Source organism: Solanum tuberosum, unplaced genomic scaffold, assembly GCF_000226075.1.
Source record: "Solanum tuberosum cultivar DM 1-3 516 R44 unplaced genomic scaffold, SolTub_3.0 scf00098, whole genome shotgun sequence".
In the NCBI taxonomy this organism is placed as follows: Eukaryota; Viridiplantae; Streptophyta; class Magnoliopsida; order Solanales; family Solanaceae; genus Solanum; species Solanum tuberosum.
Window position 1 is genome coordinate 346,748 of NW_006239026.1, and position 12,285 is coordinate 359,032.

At 36.3% G+C, this 12,285-nt stretch overlaps 2 protein-coding genes across 2 annotated transcripts; one reads left to right on the forward strand and one right to left on the reverse strand.

The window, feature by feature from the left end:
• The first annotated feature begins 1,532 nt into the window (after nt 1–1,532).
• Nucleotides 1,533–4,912, forward strand: LOC102583734 (putative pentatricopeptide repeat-containing protein At5g06400, mitochondrial). The gene has a single exon (XM_006348506.2). The coding sequence runs from the start codon at nt 1,596–1,598 to the stop codon at nt 4,872–4,874; it is 3,279 nt and encodes a 1,092-aa protein (XP_006348568.2). The 5' UTR covers nt 1,533–1,595; the 3' UTR covers nt 4,875–4,912.
• Nucleotides 4,913–5,590: 678 nt separating this feature from the next.
• On the reverse strand, nt 5,591–10,807 carry LOC102596654 (co-chaperone protein HscB). The gene is made up of 7 exons (XM_006348374.2): nt 10,289–10,807; nt 8,750–8,846; nt 8,541–8,630; nt 7,955–8,020; nt 7,373–7,441; nt 6,689–6,833; nt 5,591–5,982 (listed from the first exon to the last, which is right to left on the reverse strand). Exons 1-6 carry the CDS (start codon nt 10,633–10,635, stop codon nt 6,696–6,698), a joined length of 807 nt encoding a protein of 268 aa, XP_006348436.1. The 5' UTR covers nt 10,636–10,807; the 3' UTR covers nt 5,591–5,982; nt 6,689–6,695.
• Nucleotides 10,808–12,285: the final 1,478 nt, after the last annotated feature.

The window sequence follows — 12,285 nt, forward strand, 5'->3', positions numbered from 1 at the left end:
TATATTTTTTTTCCCAACATTTCAACGATGAATTGTTTAAAAAAAAACAATTGGGAATTAGAGAAATTGTCCCAAAAGAAACAATTAAATTTTAATGTTTATTTATTTACTTCACGCCAAGCTAATCCAAATATTATAGTAAAATGGAAAGTAGGTAATTTATATTTGACCATATTCGATTAATTATTAGTTACATACATTTAATTGAGTAAACACAATCAGGTATGTACATTGTATATCTTTTATATATCCCTTTTTTTTTTGCCTAAAATCTGACATCGTTTTGAGACTCGATTAATCTTAATTCACATTAAAGAATTTGTAAAAAAGCTCAAATCCAATACAACAATAACCACTTTTCAAATATATTAATAGGACTAAATTTCAATTAAAATTCCCAAAAGTAAACGTGACAATTAAAATTGTAAAAGCCCCAAACAAACATATAGAAATATCGAAAGTAAGACTATGGATTGATAGACCGAGGAAGGGAGATGAGAAGAGAAAATATAGACACTTTGGAAGGGAGATGGGGAGAACCAGACTTTCACACAACGATAAGCATAACCTCTCTTTCTAACTTCTCTTCCTTTTAAACTAGTTGCTAATTGGGTCTGAATCTCAAATCAACCTTTTTGGTCCAACAGTTGATTCCGTGACGTTAAAATTTATGTCGGACTGAAGTTGATTTATAACAAAATTTCACTTTACAAGATAAATCGTTCTTTATTAAAGACGGTATATCTCAAGCTTTTAGTTTCCTTTTCTTTGTTTCGTTTCAAAACAAATCAAATTGAATTTTGAATCCATGTTTACTCTCTTTTTCATTATTTTTTTCCCTCTTCTCATTTTTGGATGAAATTATTGAAGTAGAAAAACAGACTATTAATAAGTACCATCAAAGGGAGAAATGAAATGTTATTAAGAATAGATGAATTTGGTTAATCACATCACACCCTTGTAAACTACAAAGCATGTTTTGTATATAGAAGCACAATATGTTATTTCATAGTCTACTATTAAAAAGGATTGAATATACATTAAACTCGACTAAATTTGAATTCGAGCCGAAAAATCTCATATTAGGATAAACTATAAAGTGCTCCCTAACAAAGGTGATTTCGTATTCAAGGGGACTCAAATCTAAAACCTCTAATTAAGGAGAAAGGAGTACTTAACACGCTACCACAATCCGTGTTGGTAACTTTTGTGCATGTTGTTAAATGTCTGTTAAGTGGTCAACTTATTTACATAATGAACACTTGAAAACACGCACATGAACTTATTAAAATTTTGGGTCGTAAGTATCTAACAAGAACACGTTATTATATATTCTATCAAAACAGACTATAGTAGGCACACATATCTTCCGTGTCATACGCAACATAATATAAATCAGTTTGAGTGTATCTTTGTCATATAGAACGATTCTATCTATTTATTATTCAACTGTATACACATTTAAACGTCTACTTCTCCAAGCCAAAGTTGAAGTACATACATACACGTAAAATCAAGTTAAAAAACACGTTTACGCATATGAGAAATAAGGTCCTATATATATACAAAAACATCCTTGGCGCCACTACCAAACAATGTTCCAAAGTAGAATGATTTTGAAGAATCTATGCAAACAAAAGCTTCAAATTTCTGGGAATAATCTGTTGAATTCAAGATTCAAGATTTGTTCTTCTTCTTCAATCTCCACCAAGTCATCTAAGCTTCACAAATTGAAGAAAACTGAAAACCCAAATTCGAAAAACAAGAAAGAACCCCAGAATTTTACTTCACTCTTCAATGAAATCAGAGAGATTTTAGGAACAGAGAGTGTAATGCCGTATGAATCCGCAGATTTAAAGGACACCCAATTCGTGAATTTATCGTCTTGCCCAGAAAGTGTTCGTGAAAATGCCAAGCAGAGTACAGAGTTGGAGGATTCATTATCTTGCACAGAACTTGTTTGTGAAAATGCCAAGCTGGAGGATTCATCGTCTTGCACGGAACGTGTTCGTGGAAATGCTGAGCTGAGGATAGAGAAGGATTCATCATGTGTTTGTGGAAATGTGAAGCAGAGTACAGAGCTGGAAATGATGAATTTACACGAAGATACTCGGATTGAGGATTTGGTGAAAAGGGATGTTAGTTCTATTGTTCACAAGATTACGGGGATTTTGAGGAGTGAATGTGATGTGATCGCAATGGAGGAACAATTGGAAAGTGCAGGTTTTGAGTATAATGAGGAGGTCGTTGAGAAGGTTTTGAAGAGGTGTTTTAAAGTTCCTCATTTAGCTTTGAGGTTTTTCGATTGGTTGAAAACAAGAGAAGGGTTTAGTCATACTACGGAGACGTATAACACGATGATTTACATGGCTGCGGACTGTAAGGAGTTTCGCTTGGTTGATGAATTGGTGGAAGAAATGGAGAGGAGTTCTTGTCAGAAAAACCTTAAGACGTGGAGCATTTTGCTATCGCATTATGGGAATGGAAAGTTGATTGGCAAAGCGTTGTCAATGTTTGAACAGTTGAAGAAGTTAGGTTATGAGCCCGATTTAAGGGCTTATACGATCATGTTGAGTTCACTTTGTAATGCTGGAAAAGCTGACATAGCTTTGGAGTACTTCAACGAGATGATCCATAAAGGCTTGATGCTGGATGCAGCTATGTCTGGACAGTTACTCAAATGCTTGGCTAACTCCGGAAATATTGCTGCAGTTCACAAAGTTGGCGACGACATGATAAGGGTTTGTAGTATTCCAGAAAACCGCGTCTACAGCCTTATGCTTAAGAGTTTCTGCATTGCAGGGAGGATTACAGAAGCTTTGGAATTGATTCGTGATCTGAAAAGTAAAAACAAGAACCTTGACTCTGAAATTTTTACGACATTGGTGAAAGGACTGTGCAAGGCTGAGAGGATCAATGATGCATTGGAGATTGTTGAAATTTTGAAGAAAAGAAACGGTGCCGATGAGAAGGTTTATGCAGCCCTTATAAGTGCATACTTGAGGAGAAATGAAATTTCAAAGGCACTTAATCTGTTTCAGAGCATGAAAGATTCGGGAAGTTTGCTCAACATTTCGACTTATACCAATCTGATGCAGCACCTTTTCAGGGTTAAAGAGTTTCAAGAAGCGTTGAACCTCTATAATGAGATGACAGAGATGGGAGTTAAACTGGATGCTGTTGCAGCAACTGCTGTAGTTGCCGGTTATATCATCCAAAACCGTATTTCTGAAATGTGGGAAGTGTTCGAGAATATGAAGGATAAAGGAATTGTCTTTACTCGGAAATCGCACCTCATATTTGTCAAGGAACTTACCAAGGTGTCAGGGACAACGGATATTTTCAAGGTTCTGAATGAAATGAAAGCCTCTAAGATGTTTATTGGAAACGATATATACCAGTATGTTATTTCATACCTGGAGAGAAAAGGAGATATGAAGAACATCAACAGGATCAAGCTGCTACAGGGGGGTTGTGAAGTTCACAATCAAGAAAATGAAACACGTGATGTGAGCAGTCAACGAGAACAAAACTTGGATTTAAATTCAGAAAACCTAGAACAAGTGTCCTCAGCTCATGACATGCCAGAGGCAATTTCAAAATCCTCTATTGAATGTGATGTACATGAGGTTTGCCAAATTTTGATTTCATCGAGGGATTGGTACTTAATACAAGAACAATTGGAGAAATGCAACATACAGTTCACCCCAGAAATCGTCATGGAAGTTTTGCGTAATTTCAGGCTGCAAGGTCGGTTAGCATTGCAATTTTTCTCTTGGGTTGAGAAGCAAAGTAGTTACAGACATACAACGGAATCCTACAATACGGCTATTAAAATAGCAGGACAGGGCAAGGACTTCACTCAGATGAGAAATCTATTCTCCGATATGAGGAGAAACGGTTGCTTAGTAACAGCTCATACATGGACAATCATGATAATGCAGTATGGGAGAACAGGACTCACCGATATTGCTGTTCATACTTTTAAAGAAATGAAAGACAGCGGTTGCAAACCAACAGAAAGTACGTACAAAGCTTTGATTACATCTCTTTGTCAGAAAAAAGGTAGGAGAATTGATGAAGCAGTAAAAATATTCCAGGAGATGATTCAAGTTGGACACAGTCCTGATAAAGAACTAATCGAAGATTATCTTGGTTGTTTGTGTGAACTTGGTAAATTAAGGGATGCCAGAAGCTGTACTGAATCTTTACTAAAGCTCGGTTTCAGTACCCCTTTAGCATACTCATTGTACATTAGATCACTTTGTCGAGCATGGAGGCTGGAAGAGGCTTTAGCACTGATCAACGAAGTTGATGATGAGCAACATGTCTTGAGCCAGTACGTCTATGGAAGTTTAGTCCACGGACTACTACAAAAAGGGCAGTTAGAAGAAGCATTGGGAAGAATCGAATCCATGAAGCAGGCAGGGATTCATCCAACAGTCCATGTATATACTTCCTTGATTGGCTACTTCTTCAAAGTGAAACAGGCCGGAAAGGCTCTTGAAACTTTCAAAGAAATGAAAGATTCAGGCTGCCAACCAACTATAGTTACCTACTCAGCGTTAATACGAGGGTACATGAACGTGGGAAAAGTTTCCGAGGCTCGGGATGTGTTTCATCAGATGAAAAAGAATGGACCATATCCTGATTTCAAGGCATACTCCATGTTCATCTCTTGTCTATGTAGGATTGGTTATTCTGAAGAAGCTCTTCAACTTATATCTGAAATGTTGGATGTTGGGATTGTTCCTAGTACAGTTAATTATAGAACTGTCTTCTATGGGCTCAATAGAGAAGGCAAACAAGATTTAGCAAAGACTGTATTACATATTAAGTTGGATGTGAAAAGGAGGAGAAAGTTTCTAACTTGATATTTTTTTGTTCATAATTGTATGATGATCCATCTTATTAAGTTGTTGCCTTTTTTTTCATTTTTTTTAAGCTTTCCACCCGGTATCCCGTACTCGCATTGGGGTCTGACTAAATCTAAATTTGCATCAGTAAGTCCCACATTGAAGTATAGCAAAACCCGTTAGTACCTAATTAATTGTATTATGATCTCAATATAACTTGTTCACCAACCAAAACAACAATTAAGACCGTTAAGATAATGATGTCAACAAAATTTCACTCCTTTTGTTTCATTGCATGTAAACTCGTTTCACTTAGCACGAAGTTTAAGATGAAAAGACATACTTTAAAACTAGTGGTCTTAAACATGCCAAAGAGATCTGTGTGACTATCTATAATCATGTACTTAAGCATAAAATAGAAAGTTTAAAATTACTCCCTCCGTTCCTTTTTAGTTGTCATAGTTTCCTTTTTGAGTCAAACAATATGAATTTTGACTAACATTTTAAGATATATATTTTTCATCATATTGATTTAAAAAAGTTGCAATTTATAATACTTTCTATATAGTTTTTGAATATCTCAAAATAAAAATAAAAATATCAAATGAATATAATCTAATTTATATTTGAAAAGAAACTTGAAGGGAGTAGTTTTTTTTTTTTCTGGGAAGAAAACTAACAGAAGCAAGCTTATAAGTCCTTGAAATGGAGTTGCAACAAATCCTGAACTCAACTCAAACTCCAGTAACTTAAAGGAACATCCCTTTCCATTCAAATGCAACATTTCGAATCGTCGAAATCGACGTATTCTTATTCAGTTTTCATCATTTCATATAAATAGTAACTACATGATCAAATCTACCAGGATCATTCACCAATGAGTGAGAGAGATCGTGTATTCATACTGCTATCGACGTTCCTGGCAATTATTTTGTGGATCAACAGTGTGTACATCTTCGGGGTCGTGTTGGAAAGTATGGTAGGTTGACTAGATCCACCGGAGCAAGCGAACACCCAACGTCATCAGATCAACTGATTGTCGTATTCTGTGCACGCGCTGCTGGTGATTCGGGTCTGTCTGGTTGTGCCTAGTTGCATTTCACTCCCAAACCACAGCTTCATGTTTCTATACAAGTTCACAAGCAAATACAATAAGAGGACAAGTAAATCCCACAGTATTTGAAGTTTGAACCAACAATTACTAATGTTGAACCAACATAATACATAGATAGACGCCTTAACTTGGCCTCAACTAGCAACCAAACGCTCCAACTTTAAGGATGCACATCTAGACACCTCAACTTGTCTTTTTTTTTTTCTTTTTTTTTTTTGATAACCGAGAAATCCGTCTGTGACCCGCCCTTTGGACCAATCACAGCCTTCTAAACTCGGTGGATTAGACACCTCAACTTGTCTTGTCTCCACTATGTCAGTTAAACACTCCCAACTTACAAAATGATCATCTAGATACCAACAAAATTTATGTGTCGCGTCAACGTTGGGTGTCCACGAGACACATTAAGGACAAATTGAGGTGTCTACATGTGCGTTCTTAAAGTTGGAGGTTAAGGTGCCTATCTATATATAATGCCTTTCACAAATATGTTCTAGAGAACTTTAGCAACCACAATGAGTATTTTACAATAAAAGTTATAGGTCAAGTGAAACCAAGAAGCCAAGCCCCGGACATTTTCACAATGAAAAATATTAAGTCCCGGTGTAGCTAGTTCAATACCCTCACATAACACCAAGCTGGTGACTGGAAAACCATCAGCTCGATGGATGTTTACCAAACGAGAATAAATCAAAGATGAAAGTTCAAGGTTCCATACCCATAAACTAGAGCTTTCTCACTATCTCTTCATTTGCACGCTTGTAGTAAGTCATCCTTCGGATTGCAGCCAGAGCTTCTTCATACTTTCTACTTTGGAAGGCGTCTGCAAAAGAGATGGATGATTGTTCGAACTTTCCTTGTATCTGCAAAACAATGAAGAGCGCCCACAGATAGAATTAACAAAACAAAAAAATTAAACTATCAGCAATTGGCTTTGTTAAGACTTATGACTACTGTAAAGCTACACATATGCCATAAATACAAACAATACAAGTGTTCAATCAGTTCTTTCTTATTATGATTACACATGTGAAACTTGTAGAAGCCTTTGCAGTAGTTCATTTCACACAGTAAAAGTTTGAGATGGCTTTACACGAAAGTTTGTCTAGCAGAGGGGGAATAATTACAGAACTGATATACCATGCTCTCAAGGTAATGTCAATCAGCATCAATTGCTTGATAACGCTGTGGAGGCGGCATCCGATAAAAAGCTATTACGCACCGGAATTTGCCCACTCAGCTGACCCCCAGATTGCACCCAGCACAAAAAAAACATTGAGGAGAAAGGCAAGGGGAAAGCAAGAAAATAATTTCTCTAACAGCTAGTAGAACAGTTGGGTAATCTGCGCAAAATTCAAACAGGTTTGTTGTAAATGCTTATACTACTGGCGTCCTTTTATACCTGCCCCTGAATTTGTTTAAGTGACTGTGAGTCATCAGCTTCGTCAACAGTTTCTCTGATTTCCAGCATCTGCAAGTGAAATATTTGATGACTAATAGTCGGAGAAGATGAATTTAGGCAAGCCACTGAGGAGGAGCTAAGTTAGCACCTTTACAAAGATCAAACAAAATAGCATACCATTTTTCTATAGTAAATATTACATCTAAATGCTAATATTGTTAAACCCTACAAAAGAAGACCTCCAAATCATAGATAGTGTAACAAACTCATTCCAAGACAGCATAACCAAAACTTTTACGATTAAGACGGAAGGAGCAAAAAAAAGTGTAAGTCAATTGGTTGAATGTGTGGTCAAATCATTTTTCATATTACTTTTGAGCCGAGGGTCTATCGGAAACAATCTCTCTACCCCACAAAGATAGGAGTAAGGTTCGCATACATCCTATGGGTATGTTGTTGTTATCATTCTTCATATTACAGGCATCGACTGTCAATTTCTATCTTACTTAAAAGGCCAACATGTCCAAGAAACAAGTGGCAGCAGCACTTATCAAAAAGTAATTCCAACATAACAAATTTTACCTCAGTCAGCAACTCTACATCATCAATCTTCTCCTCTTCATCCACATGCACGCCTTCCAACTTCAGCTGGAAGCCAGGACAAAACGTTAAGAAGAAAAATGACAGGACTTGGTAGACCACAATCTGCAACTTCTATTACTTTACACCCAACTATCTTTCCTTAAGTAGCAATTATATTATTGAGTTTTTCTTTATTTTAAACACTCCAGTGCAGATATTTCAGATCTTCATTCTGAAGGAAAAGGAAGAAAAAAAATGGAGGAAACCAAATGCAATGGGCCAAAGTAGCCAACTTTTCATCTCTTGCAATTCTCTAGAAGAAACAAAAACTCATATGTCGGAAGATAAATATGTGTATAAAACATTAGCTTTTATACTATTTTTTTGTCCTTACAGTTTGTTAAGCATATTTCAGCCTAAAAAGGGGGGAAAATAGGAGTCAGTATAGGAGTTATCTTCTGTCAAATGTCTCTTGCACATATAAATCATCGCGGAGATACAGAATATGTTCTGAACAAGTGACGATCACCAATGAAAAAATGGAACTACAATAGCAATAAGTATGTATTAAGTAATGGTAACCTACAATGTATATTGCCCTTGACAATGGATCAGTTAGTGTGCGGTAAGCATCAATGACACGAGCAGATTGTTCAGCAGCATACTCCCTTTCTTTCTAGCAGAAACAGCAAAAAGCCATAGTAAAACAATATCAAAATTTTGGCAGAAGGGAAGCCCCAAAGGAATAATCAAAAGGAAGATTTGTATATATGTGTACAATGCAATTTTATGAACCTGAGATTTTGTATGAACCAAGTCCGGATGTAGCTTCCTCTGCCAGTCTTTATACTTGCGCTCTAGATTCTCCCCCTCAATTTCATACTTCTTCTCCCTGCAAAAATGCAGAGAATATTTAGCATGTCAATTCGCTAAAGATAAGAGTAAGATAAGAATTGACATAAATATATTTAGATACACATGTTTCACAAGATATTATTATAACCTTATATTCCAACAATGGGTATAAATTGATATACTTATTTCGTGCAGATCCTTCGAGTACACTGCTAATGATCCAAATAAGTGATATCTGATATGTATCCCTACCTTATTTGTTACAAAGCTAAGAACACAATCAATTATCATGTACTATTTTGAAGTCCAAATCAATTACACTAAACTCTAGAACCTCCAAGTCAGGGGCGAATGAACAGTAGAAGTTACAGGGTCGAACCCAGTAGCTTTGCTTCAGATCAAGTATATACTAAACATGTACAAATTTTGAACCAGTAACTCAAATGGTCAGTGGCTTCAGTGGTCTACCAAACCCATAAAGTTCAAATCTTGGATTCACCTTTGCTCTAAATACTAAAAAGAAGAAAGAATCCGAGAATGAACTAACAATCTACCCAGTACAGCCACATTCACTTCACTGTACAACCTTTTGTACAAGCTATGGACCAGGGGCGGAGCTAGCAAGGGCCGAGGGGTTCATCCGAACCCCCTTCAGCTGAAAATTACACCATTTATACATGGCTAAAATTATTTTTTGTGTATATATAGTAGATATTGAACCCCCTTTGGCCTCTCCATGTGTTCAGTTTTTATATTTTGAAACCCCTTAATGAAAATCTTGGCATTGCCATGGCCCATGGCTAAGAACCTCCAAGTCAGGGGAGAATGCACAGAAGAAGCTACGGTTTCAGCTGAGCACAATAGCTTTGATTCAAATGATGTACAAGTATTAATAATTCTACTAAATATGTACAAGTATCAAATTTCAAACCCTCCTAACTAAAAACGGTTAGTGGATTCATTGGTACCCTGAACACATAAAGTTCAAATCTTGGAGTCGCCTTTGCTCCAAATACTAAAAAGAACAAAGAATCATAGCATGAACTAACAATATACACAGTACAGACCACATTCACTGTACCACCATTCATACAAGCTAATAACCTCCAAGTCAGAGGAGAATGCACAGTACAAGCTACGGGTTCAGCCGAACACAATAGCTTTGATTCAAATGATGTACAAGTATTAATAATTCTACCAAATATGTAGAGATATCAAATCTCAAACCCGCTAACTAAAGTGGTTTAGTAGGTTCATTGGTATCCCAAACACATAAAGTTCAAATCTTGTATCCGCCTTTCCTCCAAATACTAAAAAAAAAAACAAAGAATCCTAGCATGAACTAACAATATACCCAATACAAACTACATTCACAGTACCACTAGGGTTCGGCCGAACGCAGTAGCTTTAATTCAAATCATATATATGTTAATAATTTTACTACAAATATCAAATTTCAAACTCAGCAACACAACTTACAGTCCAAAAATCTGGAAATAATCAACAGATTGATCTACAGGTTGCACACAGCCACAAGCAGTGCAAACAAGAAACGGCGTCGTATTTGAAGAAACCCCATTACAACAATTCCAGCAAGAATTTTTTTGAGCAGCTTCAGAGCTGAAAAGGGTTCTTCCAGAAAAACCCAAATCGTTTCTAAGAAAATTAAGCTTTCTAGATTGTATAAATTGAGGAAATTGCTCTACTTTTGGAGAAATTGATGGAAAATCGAATTGGGTCTTAGAAGAAGAAATCACTATTTCCCTTCTTCCCAATAATAATCTTTGTGAAAAGGGTGTTGAAATTCTCAGCTTCTTCATCAACATTTTTTTTTCTTGGAGAAATTGATAGAAGAAGTTTCTCTAATCTTCAAGCTATATATAAGTTTGTGTAGTATGTAATTTGTAATAAGTAAATAAGCTCGGTAGGAACTAAGTTATGTTGGTTATATGATGATGGAGTGGAAAGGTGATTTTGGATTCGAACATTGAATATGATTACGGGATAAATAGACTTTTTGGTCTAAAGTTGGCTATTAATGTTGAATCCTTTCATAAGCTTACTTGAGTTAAAGATGGACGAATCAAAATAGGTTAGACGATGGATTATAATCCAACCTGTCTAATTTTGTTTCAATTTTTAGAGATGTCGATGACTTTTTCCTTTACCAATATTCACAAAAGTTTCACCAATATCACATATTATCAAGATCGGATAGAGGTTAGGGGTTGAGTCGAGGTTTGAATTTTAGGTCAAAGTTGGGTTGAGTCTGTGGTTGGGGTTGGGTCTAGGGTCAAGTCACAGGTAGATGTTAGGGGTTGAGTCTCGTATTGGGGTCATCGGCAGGTCTACATCGAGGTAATGATTGAGTCTTGAATTAAGATCGAGTTGAGGTCGGGGCTATAAGTTCTCGAGTCGAGGTCGAGCCGAGGTTTAGATTCTATGTCAAGGTTGGGTCGGGGTCCTGGGTTAAGGTCGGGTCTCTGATCATGTGGCTGGGGTCGAGTTTCGTGTTGGTGACATGGGTCGGGTCCCAAGTCAATGTCGGGCCAAAAATCGAGATCAAGATCGATCTCAAAAAATCAAGGTTGAGTCCCAAATTAGAGTCAGGGTGAGGTTAACGTTTAAATTACGTGTTGAGGTTGATTTGGGGATCGAGACTTGGGTCCAATTCGAAAGTCGGGGTTGGATCCATTGTTGGGGTCAAGTCGAAGGTCAAGGTTGGGATCGAGTCTCGAATCAAGGTCTGAAATCGAGTCTCATATCAGTATCGGGACGAAAATCAAGGTCGGGATCGAGTCCCAATTAGAGATTATGGTTGAGTCTCGTGTCAATATCGAGTCGAGGATCAAGGTCTAGATCAAGTTCGGAATCGAGATGGGTTGAGTTTGGGCCAAAATAGCACTATTTTTCTTCAATTTATGGGATTGAGTGATGGATTGAGTTTGGGCTGATTAATGAGTTGACTTTAGATTATTTTTGTCATGAATTAAGATGGATTGTGCCCAAATTTTAGCCCATTTGTAATCGTCCAAAGCCTAATCCATCAAAACCTATATTAATTTCTCTTTTTTTTTTATGGAAAATTCACTCCACATATCTATTTAAGGCTTAATATTACAACATTTAGATGTACTTTTTTTATATTACTACTTATAACAGTTTAATTACAAGTATTAACAGATTAGTTTTAATCTATAAATTAATTTATTTGATTTAATTAATTAGTTATTATTTTTATAATTACCTTACAATTAATAAGTAAGAGAAATAAGATAATCAATTGTCATTATCTCTTACACCATTTTAGAGATTTTTTTTGCAGTTTTCACACCCCCACCCCCACGTTCCTCTTTTACATAGAACTATTTTTTTCTCTCTCACCATCTTCAACGTTCGTCTTTTTCATTAAAAAAGAAAATCAGTAGAACTCACGATACTTTCCTTTCTGTATGAATTTTTTTGTTATTTTTGAT